The 17,071-nt window shown below is 38.5% G+C and overlaps 1 protein-coding gene across 2 annotated transcripts in view; it reads right to left on the bottom strand.

Annotated features, from left to right (window-relative positions):
- KCNIP4 (potassium voltage-gated channel interacting protein 4) overlaps positions 1-8,706 on the bottom strand; it is a 416,508-nt gene extending 407,802 nt beyond the window's left edge. The window contains exon 1 of one of the 2 annotated variants that reach the window (XM_033059808.2): positions 8,618-8,706. In XM_033059808.2, the coding sequence (XP_032915699.1) occupies positions 8,618-8,678 (61 nt within the window). In that variant the 5' untranslated portion in view covers positions 8,679-8,706. The remainder of the gene's footprint in view (positions 1-8,617) is intronic. The other variant, XM_033059813.2, reaches the window with a different exon arrangement.
- Positions 8,707-17,071: the final 8,365 nt, after the last annotated feature.

Genomic DNA, 17,071 nt, shown 5'->3' with positions numbered 1-17,071 from the left:
GCAAGTTAAGCAATTAAGCAAGGTATATAAGTCTGTCTAATTTTAGGTCCTGCTAGTTCATATTTTTAGTAGATTTAGGGTACTGGGAGAAATTTGACAGCCATGTAAAGAACTGTGTCACTGTATCTCAGCCATGTCTGCTTCTTCTTCACTTTAACCTCCACTTGCTATTTTCCCTCCAGTCTATCAGAATTCTGTTTTATAAAACATGCATTAGAGACCACCAGTTCTGCTGGATGTATCACCTACTCTCCTCTCCTTTGACTGACAATCAACCAACCAAGAAAGAAGCATGTAACCTAAAAATAACATCCCTCTGAGGAAAAAGATTATGCAAAACAGGTCAGAAAGTGCTCATTTAACTGTGGGATTCATTCACACGTGCTTCCAAGTGACAAATATGCAGAAACAGGAGCCATTGCTTGAGAGAGTTGGAGGTGTCAATCTTCTGCAAAGAGGTTTATCATAATCATCATGTAAAAGAAGGCAGAAAGGTATCACCTGTCTACCAAACACCTCCTGCTCTTTGACCTCCTCTTTCCCATCTGCCAGGCAGAGCAGGGTGGAAGCAGCAGCTTTGAAACAAACAACGAGTGAGTAGATAGATCCTAGACACAGAGGTATTGCTCCCATCTACCCAGTTCTGGAAGGCTGGCTGCAGAAATAATGCAAAATGTGGCATATTCCAAAAACAAACAAACAAACAAACAAAAAAAAAAAAAAACCTGTGAAGCCCCAGTTCATTATTACCATAAAGATCAAAGAACAATGCAGTATATAAAGTATACATAGTTATTGAAACAGTAGCATGAAATCCTCTGTATTTTAACCATACTGCACATTCTCACAAGTTGCATACCTGTACTTTGTATTTTTTTTTCCTTAAACATATTGAGTTTGGTAGACTGGTTGGGCAGAAATCAGGGTAGCACCTAAGTGTGTGTATGCGTCTTTTTAAAAATAACAATTAATTTACCAGCAGATGGATGCTGCCACCACACAATACCCCAAACGAACAGTCTAGGTTTATCTTCCTTTTCTGATAGCATTGCAACAGGTGATACTTTTTATAATGTCACATCAGAAAACACAATAACCTCAAATGTCCATAAATCAACATGGAAAATAATATACATAATAGAAAGAGTGAATCAGAGAATATTCAGTATACAATTCACTTACTGAGCATTGCAATATAAGTCAACAGTAAGAATGATTAAGGACATCTGGGTATCCCATGGTTAAAAGCAGCTCATCAAAACTCGAGACCTATGGTGATCTGAGGAAACACCTATCATTCTGCTACCAGGACTCAATGAAGAAAATATGAATCCATGGTAGCATATCTTTGATATACACCTGTTATGTTGCTTCAACGGACTATTCTTTAGGATTTTTCTCTTACTTTTTAAAGAAAAACAGGATTCAATTGTCTCTGTCAGAAGGGAGCAGAACAGCAGATCTCAGAGTCCATTTGCCCAGATAGCACTAAAGCCAACACACATAAGAGCCATCTCTTTGTCTTTTTGCTCTCCTCTCTTTTAACTGCTCAGGTAGGGACTGTAATCCCACAGTGCACTTTTCATTTTCTGGACAGCCCCCTGCCCTGGACAGGGATGCTCCTGCCAGCCACGGTGCTAACTCTGTGTGCTTGTGTGTGTGTGTGTGTGTGTGCGCGCAGCGGCTTTCCCTGATCCCTCTCAGTGCCTGGACGGGTAGGGAGAACCTGCTGCTGCAAAATGCCAAGAAGTGGTAGGTGCAACATGGTTTTGCACACTGTAAAACAAACAATCTCAAACAGGGTCAATCTTTCTCAAGTGTTTTTGAAACTATGAGCTGCAACGTTCACGAAAAAGAAAAAAAAGCATTATAGCAGTACTGGTCCGGGTATTTTGAAAACATGATTATAGATTGTTAATTTATAGTGCTTAGCATGTACACAAACATCTCCACATATTATAAAATCCCAAACCTCAATGTTCAGTTGCAATAGCACTTGTATCTGACAGATGTTATATAGTGTGACTTTCAAAAGATGGTAATTTCAAGTTGCATCATGCACCCATGTTAAATTATTTTTTAAAAATCAAACTTTTTTTCTCTTCTTCAATTTACTGCAAGTATTTTGGATAGATCTTTTCTTTATATAATGTTTATCTTTTGGCACAAGGTTGTTTTGCAATGTGTTTTTATTATAACATGCACTGTAATATCACTAAAATTTCTAAGTCAAATAACAACATTTAATTTTAAAAATCCTTATTCATTGCAATTATTCCCACTGGTATCAAAGGGTTGAGGAATAGTCACAATAATCAAATGACTTACTGTGGTGACATGCTGTTCTGATTGTTCCCACTGTGAAGAATCAGATCCATCATTATACTTCATGGCTACTGTTTATCTTTCCAATAAATCCTAAATGTTCCCTCTGGATTATTAACAAAAGGTTGATTCAAAAAAATAAGAATAAGATTTTCTTTACTAAAGCCTTATAACTACAGCAATATTCATAATATATCTCTGGAGATACAGAGAGGTAACTGAAACTTGTGAGAACAAGAAAACTATCAGTAAAACTGGGGGGTTTTTTACCTGTCAATAAAACAGCAAAACCTTTCTTAATGACTGCATGATATAGATCAACCACCTTGAAGTCTATGTCCTAGGACATTCAGAGCTGGAATAATTATTTTTTGCTTCACCACTTAGCAACTTTGTGGCATAATGGGTATAATGTGCTGTGTAGTGCTAGGCATATAACTGTGCTTGGGATTATGCATTATCTTGTCAAAAATACCTGGAAGACAAAAAAAGATATTATCTCCTACAATAAAATCCAAACATTTAAATGCATCATTTTTCTGAATAGGGAAAAACATCTATATTTTAAAATTCTCTATTATCTTGCCTTCCACCTGTAGTTCCTTTCTCCAATGGACACATAAGCATCTGCGACTTTCATACCACTGTTTGTGCTACTGCAGTTTAAACTATAAACATACAACAGGGGATCACAACTATAAAGTGCATCTCTAAAGAAATTTGCTTTATAGGTGGAAAAGAATATAAAAGAGAAACACTATATTTATTTTCAGACCTCTGACAGAGAGCTCCTTTTAATACCATATTAAGTCTCTGCTGGGCTGCCAGAAATAAAACACAGTATGAGCTCAGATATACAGCTTTTATTCTGTATTTGAGTTTATTCTTAGAGGCGAATAGATTCAATATATTTTCAACTCAACCACATATTTTAAACTGCTGCCAGTTTATTGCTGTCTACAGATCTTCCAAACTCATAGAAGTAAATCTAGAGCCAAACCTCCTCTGCTACTGCATGCATGAAGGTGATAACACAGAAATGATCTCTCCTGTAGAGTGTGAGAATAGAAAATTATGAGAAAAAAAATCAAACCATGATCTATACAATCCTAAGACTCCTGTAATACAGTTACAAACTAATAATTAAGATCATCACAGAATAATTGGATTCCATGCTTTCCATAGTTCTATAGGAGGCTTCAAAGCACATACATTCCACACACTTTTGCTTCTCTTCCACATTCTGCCTGGTCTACTCAGTGGGAAATCTGGGCCAAATAATATTGAGCCATAAAAACAATAGAAAGCAAAGCCCTTGCCAGAAAAACTGGGATTCTGAAAGGACAACTACTGTAAAAAAAAAACCCCTAATGCCTATGTAAAACTATTGTCTATTTAATTTTGATGCAGCCACGCATTACAGAGACAAACCATCCTATTAACCTCCTCCACCTGCACTGCCACACTGTGCTCCAAATAATGAAGGTTTTGTGTCTGCACTTCTTATGTCCAGAATAGGTCCAAGCCTATTAATTAAAGTGTGTGCTAATAAAGAAGGCAATCCCACTTGGTTCAGACCACGTCAACTACAACTGCTGAAATATGGATTCGGGTCCTTGACTTCCAAGACCACAAATGTTTGCTAGTGTTTTCTCTCTCATCTCAAATAGGCATAATGGCCTCTGCTCATAGGAGACAATAAATGGGAAGCATTTGTTTGGCAAGGAAGAGCTCAAATACAGTCTATTTTGGTACCTGAAAGAAAGAGAGGACAAGCAGAATTGGGGAGGGGAATGGGGAGAAGATAGTAGGACAGCCTGGCAGGAATGCACATATCTATGAAATAGTGAAGCAATCAGGCGTTGTATTTTTAGATACTTTCTTTTTCAAGTGCCAAAGATTCCGAATAAATCACAATGGCAAACTGAGAGGCTGAGATGGGATAGATTACAGCTGAATGCTGCACAGATCAAATATTCAGCTCCAACCCAAGGCAGAAGTCCTAAGTGCTTATCTGATACACTGTAAAAGCTTTCCATGACACACACCAGCTACTTCTTTGATGGCTACACTTACTGCTAGATACCATATCTGCCTCTATATTTTAAAATGTCTAAAAACACCTGGAAAGAGTAATTTCTCTAAGTCAAGTATACCTGAAGTTTGTCCAGATGTTCAGTTATTTATGTATCAACTCTCTGAGCATAGGTAGTAATCGTGACAGACAGAATAATGAACAAGAAAGCTATATTTTGTGAAAATTTATATTTACATGATGCAAAATTTATATTGATGGAAAAGCAAGATATTTTAAGCATTCATGTCAAATATGACTCTCTGTAACAGAATTTTGCTTGTAATTATTTCTTTACACTTATTGAACAGAGGAACCAGAGATGGAGGCAGAACTCAAAATTTTATACAAAGGCTTATGCCACAGCCAGTTCTTTCAAGTGTCACTTATTTCCTACACCCTGCCAGAGTAGAACATATACTTTACACTGAAAATATTTGTATGTCCTTGCATGTCCATTATATATACACATCCTATATTAGATCATGAGTCCATTTAATTTATTCCTTACCATGTGTATTTTCAGATTTCACAGAAAAAGTATTGCATTTGGAAGCAGCACTTCCAGCATGGTCTAGACAAGATGGTCCAGCACCCTTTCCATCTGAATATTGAAAGTGTCCAATGATGAAGAGTGTTTGGAGACAACAGATCATTAGTAAAAATAGTGATGCTGGCTCTTGACTGACAGCACGTTCTTCAGATGAAGCTCCCAGACAAACCAAAGCTTTCACACCGATATGAATATTGGTGCAAATCATTTGGAAAGTCACTGCCTGCTTTTCATTGTGTCAGATGAATCCCAACTAAGATATAAAGAAATTGGTCCAAAACATACCACTAACATGTAATAGACTTTATATCTCAGCATGTGAGATACAAAATCTGTTTCCTCCCTTCCCTCCTCCTGCCTCCTCTTTTTTCTCCTGTAATTGTTTCCCAATATATTTTTATCACTTTCTTACTTTTTCTTAGCATTCATTTTCCTAAATTCCTATTTTCAGCTTATTCAATATGTAATTTTTTTCCTTTTAGCACTATTTCCTTTGTCTTCTAAGAATGCCCCAAGCAACAAGAGCAAGTCATACAATAAAAGCAAAAGTGAGCACTAGTGCAGAAGGATCTCTCAGAGGTTGGATAAACACTCCTTAATAATGCTATTTGGTCCATTGTGATCCTTCCACCCACAATGTTCAAATTACAGCCTTTCTGCTAACATGGATAATTTGCAACTGCCTTGTCTAATAACTGAAAATCTTCAAAACTTGTCATAAATGACACTATGGCTTTCATAAATATTTCTGGTTTTGAATAAGTGTGGTCACACTGGTCAGCACAATGCCCATTCTGAATTCATCACACCCTAAAGCAAAGCAACCAGTTGCTATGATAATGTCTTATTCATATTAGTATTCCCAATTGCTTAAGTTTGTCCTAGATATTGAACCCATAGGACATGTTGTGATTAAACTTATTCTTACTCACACAAACTTTTACTGATAATCTCCCTTGCTCTTCTCATTTTGCCAAGATGCTGAACGTTTTTACCCAGCAGCAGCTGAGTTTTGGCTATTACTAGCACAAATGCAGCTTTCTGATACATAAGACATTGATAAAGACAATTTCATGAGGCAGAGGGATGAACTAGTTCATCCTAATGGCTCAGTATTGCACAGAGGACACATTCTTCAACAACTCTCAGTGGTGATTCAATTGACACTAATTTGAATACCCTTGAATCAGAAGATGCCCTGCAAGGTGTAAGGTTAAATGTAAAGAGAAGATAAGCTTAAGGCTGTCACTACCTGTTAAAAGGCACAAAATGTTACCTTTTTGAGTAATAATTTTCATTATTCAAGCTGCCTGCGCATTATTTGAACTTTATTTTGCTTGAAAAAATGAAATTGAGGAACAGTCACACTTTTGTTGTTTCATTTTCTGACTCTCGTACACTAATGTCAAACCCCAGTAACAACTCTGCTGCAGGCATTGCCATTTACAGATTACTAATATTTGAAGGTATGATTCTATTTGAAGAGAATTAATGAGAAAAAATCCACCTTCCTTCTTAAAAATGCAACAGACAGGTACATTCAGAAATGCTGATGGCACTGAAAATGAGTTTAATATTTAAGAGCCTGGAGGGAGACAACTGGAGTGGAGAAAAGTGTAAAGGAAAGTTCAGATGAAAAAGGGCCAAAACTGTGGGAAGATGAAAATAAATGGCCTCTCTCACAGAAGAAGAAAGCCCAGAGGAGTGAAGCTAGACACTTGTTAGCTCCAAATCACATCACATCACACTGGTGATGAGATATCAGTTGAGCTATGTGTGTCATTCTCCAAAAGAAAGGAGGTATTTCCTTCTAGCTTTGACATTTTTATCTTTCCGTATTCTTTTTCTGGCATAAAAACTGATTTTTGGAAAATGTTTTTCCCACAGTAAGTCATGTTTCAGTCAGATTTTTCTTGGTATTCTAAAAGAGTGCAAAAGTGTATCTTACTTCCTCTCACCATTAGAAGCTTAAAATGAATTAAAGCTGTCATTAATTTTTAAAAGCAACTACGCATGCATATCAAGAGAACCAAAAGAGAAAACACATCTAATATACAGCTCAACTGGAGGTAATTTCCGTAAAACATCATCTGGGTGTTTCCTATTACTTGCATGACATGGATTCAGATACTATTTCCCCAATTCTGTATAGACACTTTCCTGCTACTGCAAACTATACCTGTAAGAAAAAACATCAAGCTTTAAACTCTCTTTATGCTTCAATATCTATATTAATGATCCGTAAACCAAATAATTCCTCAACAGCTGTGCAAATCCACTGTGCCTAAATCATGACTTCAGTTTTTTTAGGCTGAACAGTCCTGCATGGTGGCTGCACAGGTAGCCAAGAGCCGCTCAGCACTGATGATGCTCATGTTATGGAAACACAGTTTGACTTTCAGGCCTCTAACAGACTAGAGCTGGAAAGCTGACAGTGGTACGTGGAGAGAAAAGCCTACATTATAACTTGGGGGGTTGGATCTGAAAAGTAGCAAGAAGTACTACAACATGACTTAAGTGGCCATGTCCCTTGTTGGATAATTATAACGACTACATGTTTTTTCCAAAACTTCAGAGAACTGCAAAGATGGATTTACAATTGAGCTGCTAGCCCAGCCAAATACGAAAGTTCCCTACCCCCGATGCAAATGATCTGGTATCCCACATGAAAGGCTACACATTCTAAAACATTGAAAAAGCTGGGACATAAGGAAAGAGAAAAACCAGGTACAATCCAGCAGGGAACACATGGCTGTGAACTTCTAGCAAGCAGAAGATGCATTCTGAAGCATTAGAAATCAATCAAATGGTGGGATTGCACTGTGTTTTTCACACAACTTGTTGGTAAGGCATCACAGTTTATGAGAAATCTAGCTGCACAGCAAGAAACATCTTTTCTAAGAAAATAAGTTTCCCCTGTTTTTGACTGCCTGTTTGCAAAGTTTTTCATTAATTGTCCAGCTATCCTCTGCTTATCCAGCTGGCTTGAGTGAACACCTTTCTCGGCAACATCCTCTTACGCACACTGCACCCAAGAAGTTTCGTTTTTAAATAACTGGGGAAAAAACTCTTAACACTCCAGGAGCCACAATCCCTGTGGAGGATAGCAAGGCGTGCTTTTCCCCTCCCTAAAATGCAAGTTATTCTGCAGCCATTCTCAGGTCAATGTGTAACCGCAATTTAAGGTACAGAGACAAGAAAGGCACCAAACAACCTTTGGCTTACCAGAAGAAGCTGGTCTCCAAATAGCTGCCACTTAGGCGTCAGAGAGGTACAGTGGAGACCAAAGCAGTGAGGTGTGAGGGGGCCTGACCAAAATTACCTCCTGAGAGTCGGTAAGTAGAGAGGATGTGCCCTGGAGGTCCATTCTCAGCCCCAAGTCATTTCAGCAAAGGCAAAAGTACCAGTTAGGTCAGAGCAGGCATCTTAGGGCAGGATTCGCGAAGCCCTGAACGCTTCCTAGCCCGAGATCCCCGGCATTAGGCGTTTGCTTACTGTCCCCATGGCCACACACACACCTTTGCCCACGATGCACGGGCGCGTTCGCCCCTCGCAAGCGCAGGCAGCTCCCCCCTCCCCGCCCCACGCCAAGTTGCCAGACTTGCTGCCCAAAGCAGAGGGGACGAGACCCCAAATCAACTCCGAGAAGCAGCCTCGCGTCCTACCGCCTGTGGAGCCGGCCTCCTCCAGCTGCGCCGAGATGCTCTCCACTCTCCTCACGTCCATGCCGGAGCGCGGCAGCACCGCCGCGCCGGGGCCGCGGAGCCGCAGCGGGGCCGCGGTGGGGCGAGGGGAGCGGGGCTGGGAGCGGCGGAGCGGAGCGGGAGGGGAGCGGGGTGGGAGCGGGAGCGGGGCTGGGAGCGGCGGAGCGGAGCGGGATCGGGATCGGGATCGGGATCGGGAGCGCGGCCCCGCCTCGGCGGCGGCGCCTCCCCCGCCACCCGTGCGGCGCGGGGCGGGCTCGGCGCGGGGCTCCGGGCCGCGACCCCTTCCTTCCCTGCGGGACACGGAGGGTTTGGGCTACTCGCCTGCCCCGCCTGCCCACCGGGGCCGCCGCCGCCGCGGGGCTGAGCCGGCAGCGCGGGCGGAGCGCTCGGAGCGGAGCGGAGCGGGGCGGGCACAGCCCCGGCAGGGTCCGGCAGCACGGCCCCGCGGAGCCGCAGCACCTGTTAGCGCGGGGTGCCGGACACGGAGCGCACCGAGCGCACCGAGCTCCCCGCGCGGCTGCGCCCCTCCAGCGCCTCTGTCAGCCCAGCACGGGCTGGCAGCGCTCCCGAACCCCAGGGTGTATCTTGGAAGGGATCGGAAAGGGCATTTTAAGACAACTTCGTAACACCTCTGATTTATCAAAGCCTACTACGACACATGACGTGCCATCAGAAAATACTTCAATAATGATAGTTCTCCCAGTTCAATCTTACACCGTTAATTTTTTACTCTTTACGATTTCATCTATCCCTGCATGAATAATGACATGTTTCAGAAATCCCAGTTCTTCTATCTCATTGTGCTCAGCCCCAAAAAATTACAGTAATTTTTTCAAGGCACATAAGGGTTACAGGCTTAGCTACCTAATACCTTATTTTTGAAATCTTATTTCATATTATTCCTCTTACTTGTATTATTACAATACATATGAGCTGAAAGATAAAGGAGTCACTCCTGTGCCACATTGCCAACTAATGCTTTAGGAAAAGACTTATATCTCCTTTTATTTCATGGGACAAATTTAAGTCTGCTTCAGCCCTAAAATGATGGAATGATTGAAGTTTTGAATGGGCAGAAACACCACAGTGTAATGTAATGCTTGCCAGGAACAACATGATGTCAAGTAGCTTTTGCCAAACGTTATGTTTTGATAAAAATACATTCACTGATAGAGGTAATGTGTGGAGGTAAGTTCTTGGAGAGATAGGATTCACAGTACTGTTTTTGTCATATACTCTCAAAATATTTCCCTTCTATAAGGTGAATCCTCAAGTAGCCAAGATATGGCTCTTCTTATCAAAGAATTTCAAAGTAGTGAGAACAGAGATCAGGGTTTTATCTCATTTGAGCTTACTTTGAAGCTAACCTTACAGAAAACTCTTTAATTTATCACAATTCAGAGCGAGCCCTTGCCATTACATATATACTGTTTACAGAGCGAGGTAATTCAGATCTACAATTGTCACTTCCCTTTAAACCAACATTGTATCAGAACTCTGTGAGTTACAAAAAAAGCTCTTAATATATGGGAGCAGCTGTTCATAACAGATTGAACTAAGGCAGGAATGGTAGTAATAAATCAAGAATACCTGTACATTCATCTTGTGTCTTAGAATGAATTACAGGTATACAGCACAACATGAAACAGAAGTGCCAGAAGTGCCTACCAGGGTTCTACAGATAAGGTGGCGTGTGTCAACTCCAAGATGAATTGTGTCTGAGGCAAAGGAAAAAGAAAGTGACACAAATAAACTGAGCTGTCTCCAGAAATCTGCATGTTTCTCTCAATCTCATCTGCTTTATTTTTGTACTTGCTCTCCTTGTTTCCATCCACTTGCTCTGTCTCCTGTTCTTCTTGATGGGCCTGGCTCCAAGTAATTTCCTCTGCTTACTCTTTTCTTTTTGTTCTCTTCAGTTTCAAATATTTCTCTTGGAAAAACTTGTGTCATTTTTATGTTCTATGTAAAACAAAATGGGCATGTCAGAATGTGGTGTTTTTCCAAATTTGCTTTGAAGGGCAAATTCTTTATTGTTTACCAAACCTGATTAAGTTTCCTCCAATTAGCATGTCAAGCCCATGTATCTGCTCTATATAACTTCCAGTAAAAATTGACATCAACTGTGATTTCATCCCTTCTATATAATTGCATTTCAACATATAATTGTATTTCTACAAATATAGAGTTTCATTCTAGTTTCTACTTTTCAAAATATATAACGATTTCCTTTCTTCCTCATTTATTTCAAATATTTCTTTTGGAGCTAAATACTAATAATACCTTGAGCATGTATTTAGTACTACGTGTATAGCTTAAGATTTTTTTTCCAGTCCCTTGTGATAAAATTTTAATTTCTTCTTCTTGAAGTAGTTGATGTAGTTGCCATCTAATTTTTAAATTAGAATCTGAATCAGCATATTCGTATTTGCCTCAAATGTAAGCTAATTGGAAAGACTTAACATAATTATGATTTAGTGTGTCCAAATGAAGTTCAGATTTCCACATCTGTTTAAAAGATGTAATATGTAAAATTAATTGTTAAATCATGATGCTAAAATAATGGTCAAGGAGGCATTTTCATCCAAAAGAGAAAATCAAATCATTGGTGAGTAAAAAATAACCAGCAGGATTTCTAGGGGTAGCAGGTTCTTAATAGGGAAAACTTGAGGTTTTTCTACCTCTTTGGGTGGATGAGAAAAGGCTCAGACCCAGAAAACGTACAATAATACCCAAATCTTCAGTCCTTTTAGTCTGTTCTGCTCCCCCACTGGTCTTGGGATATCTGAAAAGGTTAACACAGTAGTTCAGCTACCCAAATTATATTGGCACTAAGGAACTGAATATATAATTAAAAATTTGAATAGATCAAATATAAGCCACAAAATATCCAACAAGTCTGTGTTACTTTCTAGGCCTCCAGAGAAGCCATTTATTTTGGCAGTGCTACCTCTGCTAGAGAATGGCTCTCCAGGTGGGAGCATTCTTGATGCCCAGAAGAATTCATCATTAGGTTATACTTTGTGACTGCATGTCACTCACAATATTATTCACAAGGAAAAAAGAAACCAAACAGCTAAATCAGTCTGTCACTTACTTCTAGGAAAAATATTCTTCCTTCTCCAAAAAGTAATAAAATTTCATTTTGCAATTTTTTTTATTCAGAAATGAGAAAGAAACTGTTCTTCATTCTGTGATACATTTTAAGAGTTTTGTTCTCAGAAGCATATTTTATTTAGTTTTGAGTCATTCAGTGAAACAACATGTATTCTATATTGTGTATTCTATGTCACAAAACATGCACAGTAATTTGGCCATACTCAAATATCTAGTGTCTGTGATAAAGCACTTGACAAAAATGAGGAGTCTGTGACACATCTGGGAGTGCTCTGTCCCCCGGTTGGAACAAGGGAAATATGTTTAAGGAAGGGCACGAAATGCTGAGGAAGATGGAGCCCTCCCAAAGCTGGGGCCCATGGAGGACCCATAGTGGGGACATGAACCATGGAAGATCTTGCTGCCCATGGATAAAACCAGGCCAGAAGAGAGGAAACAAGTAAGAAGGAGAAGCTGTTGAAAGCAGAGTCCTCACTACCTGCAGTATGAACAAAGAAGGGAAAGAAGTAACTGGAATAAATGTGAGCCTGGAAAGGGCAAGAAAGCACTTTTCTGATTGGATGTTTTTGTTCTTTACTTCACAATGCCGAAGTCAGTAATTAAAGCTGTCAATAAATTAAGCTAAACTCTCCAAGTCTGTTTTGGCCAAAACAGTAACTGCTGAATTATTTCTCTCTATTTCTTTTACCCACAAGTTCTTATGATTTTCTCCCCTGTTGCACTAGGTGTGGGGGTAAGGAAGCAGGTCTGCAGATACTTGTCTCCAGCAGGGGTTGACCCAGCACAGGGTGTATATGGGAGAATTCAAAATACAAAATGAAATTGTAGGTGTAGGAAAGGTGGCACAGAGTACAAATGAACTATGCTTCCCTAAAACAGTGGGGATTGGATATTCAAGATTTCCTACTAGCACAGTCTAGCTTTAGAGAGTATTGGTGCTTTCAGAAAGAGTAATCTTCAATATTCTCATTTCTCTGCCTATTAAACCTTAACAAGGACAATTCTTCAAAGGAACATTACGCACCCTGTATCCTCATCCTTACACAGAAATAAATATCAAGCAACAATGAAGGCCAGTCCTTGAACTTGTCAAAAACTGGCTTTTAGTTTTGCTGGAACTTGTTACTAAATAGGTAAGAAGAAAAGGTGAGAGCCTGCTTTCTTTAAAACTCAATTTGTTTTTTTTACAATAAAATTTTGTAATAAATTCTGCAAGGATTGGAAGCAATTTGACTTACCGTAAATGTGTAACACATCAGAATCCATATGTGGTAGGAAAAAAAAAGAAAAGAAAAACATTATTTTTTCCAATTTTAATATTATCTTCATATGTCAAATAGTCAAGATATGGATTGATTTCTTTGTTGGGACATTTAAAAAAAAATAACCTCAGGGAAGTAGAGGCTCACTCTTCATTCAGTGTCAGTGGAAAGTAAGTACCTTTCTGTTCCTTCAGAACAAAGATCCTAAGACACATTTTTTATTTTTTTCCTCTGTTTTTCTACTGTTGCATCTTTGTTTGCTGGCTTCACTTCAGTGTGATGCAGATGATGGGAGTGGCTCCATTGATAAATGCCAGTATTTAGACATTTGAGATTTGATTTGTGAGACTGTTGTGGTTTTATAGCTCATTTGAACTGTGATTCATGGTTTATAATAGCCACACTGCAGATATTTTAGAAGAAAGTCGTTACAAACTAAGGCAAGGTTATATTTTAAAAAAAACACATGTAATATTCAACATAACTTTGATGTGGTGCTTGAAGACTTCCTAGGCATAATGTGTATCATTTAATCTAAATGGTTATCGAATTGTTTGTCGCCATTACTACACTGTCACTAAAGTTATTTCATTAGTACACTGCAGTCAATATAAGGTTTTATATGTCCATAACTTTACGTTAAAAAATAGCTTTGTAGTTTTTAAGAGTAGAAGAATATTGAGAGTAAATTCACCTGCTGCTGAAATGTAGCCAACTTCAGAAGACACAGCTGAAAAGTAATGTATTAGACAAGTGTAGTTCAAAAAAAAAAAATTGGGTAATTACACTGCACCTAACCTATGTTCTTGTGGGGGAAATCTATAGTGTTTTATATAAAATAGATCATAGGCTTTACAATCTTATGTGGAATACCTGCTTAGTGATCTGTCCTAGGCTCAGAAGAGACAAAAAAAAGAAAACCCTAAACAGAAAATAGCAACAACCTCCCCTGAGCTGACCCTGGTGCAGAAGACTGCCCAGACTGAGGCAGTTTATGGCAGAATGATTTCTCAACACTTTTTCTGGCAGTTTTACATTCAACTGTATGTTGGCTTCCTATGGCTTTTCGTCCTCCATTCTCATCAGGTAATTCTACACTCTGCTCCAGTAAATCCTTCTCTCCCTCCCCTTCTCTGTCTGCCTTCCATTTCTTTTCCCCTTTCCTATTTACCTCACACATCGTTTCTCATGAAAAACTGAGTAACAGCAGAAAGGATAATGGCTTTTATGTTCAGCTAGTGAGATCAGAGAGCAGTAGTGCTCTGTACAGCCAACGACAGGATCTAACTACAGTTTTTCATATTTTCCATTTTTAAATCCACATCCACAGAGTTTCCAGATATAGGGCTTTAAGAAAAAAAGTGTAGGAATCTTAGCTAACTCCAGAGCCAGTCCATAGAATATCAAACAGTAATTAATAATACAATTAATAAAATTTTTAAATTTCAGAATGTTTTAAAGCATTTTGCTTTTACGATATTTCCTCTAGATTTATGGCACTAATGATTCATCGATGGATATATGGAAAGACAGTAATCTCATGTATTGTTAGTGCATCTAAATACAGAGATAAAAGCCAAAATCTGTCTTTAATGGCAACGATATTCTTTTTTGAATGAGTCCAGTCTGTGTGGGGAGACCAAAAGAGATCGTTCATCCTTATATAAAAAGATCCAAGAGGGATATGGTTACTATATAAATACATCAGACAGGTAAAAAAGTGAAAGAATAAAAATCTCTTCCAACTAAATGTCAATGCAGGAGGCAGAACAAATTGTATAATCTATAAATTTAGGTTGTATATTTAATGAAAATTGCCAAGCATAAAAGAATTCAAGTACTGGAATGCCCTTCCAAAATGAATGGGAGGAAAGGCAAAATAAATGTTTTAAGGTAAAGCTTGATAACTCTGATGGGATGCCTGTGATAACAGAGAGCTCTATGAATATAAATAATATACATATGATTTCCTTTTATTAATAAGTAAAGCTCTTGAATAGAAGACCAAATTCATAATACAGCATGAGTCACAGGAAAAAAAGCTACAATGCTTATGCAGAGATTACATAACACAATATATAATAATAATAATAATAAGAGCCTCTACAGTCTACATTTATCCCTGTATATAATATTACGAAAACTTGCAGGACATGATAGAAATCTTTCACATTTAAATGGTTTCTCCAAGGAAGACAGTGATCCATTGTTCTTCATGGCTAATGGCAGTGCTGCAGAAGACACTTAGGTAGCAGCAAAGTAGTCGTCAATATTTAGGGTAAAATTTCTGACCGCTAAGGTTGGTGAATAGTAGAACAGTTTTATGAATAGGTCAGTGGAATATTCATCATTAAAGTGTTTGTTTTAGCTGCTATAAAGCAGACTACTGCTGAAGAAGTCTAAAGCTTTTGATCCTGTCGCAGCCCAACATTGCTATAAATTTTGAGGTATATTCTCTCCATTTGTGTCTTTATGGCTGTATGATTAAAAGAATGGTATTGATTTAAGTGAAAGGGGAATTTGGCCAGCAATGGCCCTACTTTCTCAGCTCTCTATCCCCATTTCTCCTATAGAATCAGTGCTTTGTAATTGTGCAGGTTTTATTTTATGAAACAGAGATGTATTTCCTGATTATTTTCTAAGATGCTTTGTTTCTTAATTTGCATACCTGAGTATTCTGTTGTCATGGAAATCTCTTCTCTGAAGCCCTTGAAGACCAGCTCTCTTGCTTCAATTCTGTTTCAAATTTTCTGCATCAGCTAATTTTAATTCTTGCTCCAAGTTTTCCACATATCGTCATCACATCCAAATGACACAGTAATACAATTCCTTGGGTCAAAACCTTATCCATAAGAATGCAAGCTTCACTTCAAACAAGTGTACTAAGTCTAGTAAAAAGGCATTTTTGGACTCATTTTATTTGTTGGCCATTTTTAATTCTTTCACTGAAGGAACATCCACATTGAGAGATGTTTAGCAGCTCAACAAACAAGAAAGAAATTATTTAAAAAGGATATAGCCATAATGAAATTCAAATAGAATTGTTTGAATAATCACAGTATAAATTTCTTGCCTACACCTGTCTTCTTACATTGATGGAGTCTTATAATCTGTCCTGAAAGCTGAAATACTTTATTAATGACAAAGATTAATCACACCACCTTTCCTTCCAAGTGAAAACTAGCCTACCAGTCTCTTATTTTTCATAAGCCAAAATATATTCAGATGCCTTCACTCATCACAGATAACAATATTGAAGAGATTCGTGAAGGTCAGGTTAATAATGACTTCATTTCGCTGAATATTTCTGAGAACTTGAGAATAGTGTCCTTCCAAAAAAAAAAAGCTTTATAGGCCCATAGGAAACAGGCAGCTGTATGAAGAATCTGGCCACCAAACTAACAATCTTTAGCTTCTTGAGGGATTTAAGAAGATTAATTCATGCTGAATTCATCATATCGTCAATGGAAATTTTAAATCAAAAATAAATAGTTTTTGAGCAGCAAAGAAAGCTGCTTTTGCAGTTAAAGGTTCAAAAGCTGCTACAGTCAACCTTACAGCCAGTGACCTAAGTCAGCTAAGGGCAGATATACATCCTGGCTGAGATGCAGAAATATATCTACCTTACTGGCCAGTTGTTTCAGCAGTTAGCTCACACAATGCCATCTTGATTTTCAGCCAAATTGCTTTTATTTGTGTCACAGCTCCTGCCAAAAGAGAACAATGTAATCTTCTTTTATCTGGATTTGGAGACGCAGATATAAAGCTGTGTGTTATCTTCATGCTAAAGCAGAACCTGTTTGCTTTTTTTTTTTTTTTTTCCTACAGCCTCCCATATGTGCATGCAACTTGATTAATGACTGAAGTAGAGTATAAAGTAGTGTCACTGATAATGTTTTTATTTATTATTAAATTTATAGGGCTGGCTTTGGTCTCTTAACTTCAATCATAAGCTTTTCCATCCACCTGATTTGATCCACTAGACTAGGTTAAAAGCCAGAATTCTCTCTCTTAATTACTTTGTTCCTTTTATGTA

Source organism: Catharus ustulatus, chromosome 5, assembly GCF_009819885.2.
Source record: "Catharus ustulatus isolate bCatUst1 chromosome 5, bCatUst1.pri.v2, whole genome shotgun sequence".
In the NCBI taxonomy this organism is placed as follows: Eukaryota; Metazoa; Chordata; class Aves; order Passeriformes; family Turdidae; genus Catharus; species Catharus ustulatus.
The sequence above is the reverse complement of the archived record's forward strand: the minus strand, read 5'-3'. Positions and strand labels throughout refer to the sequence as shown.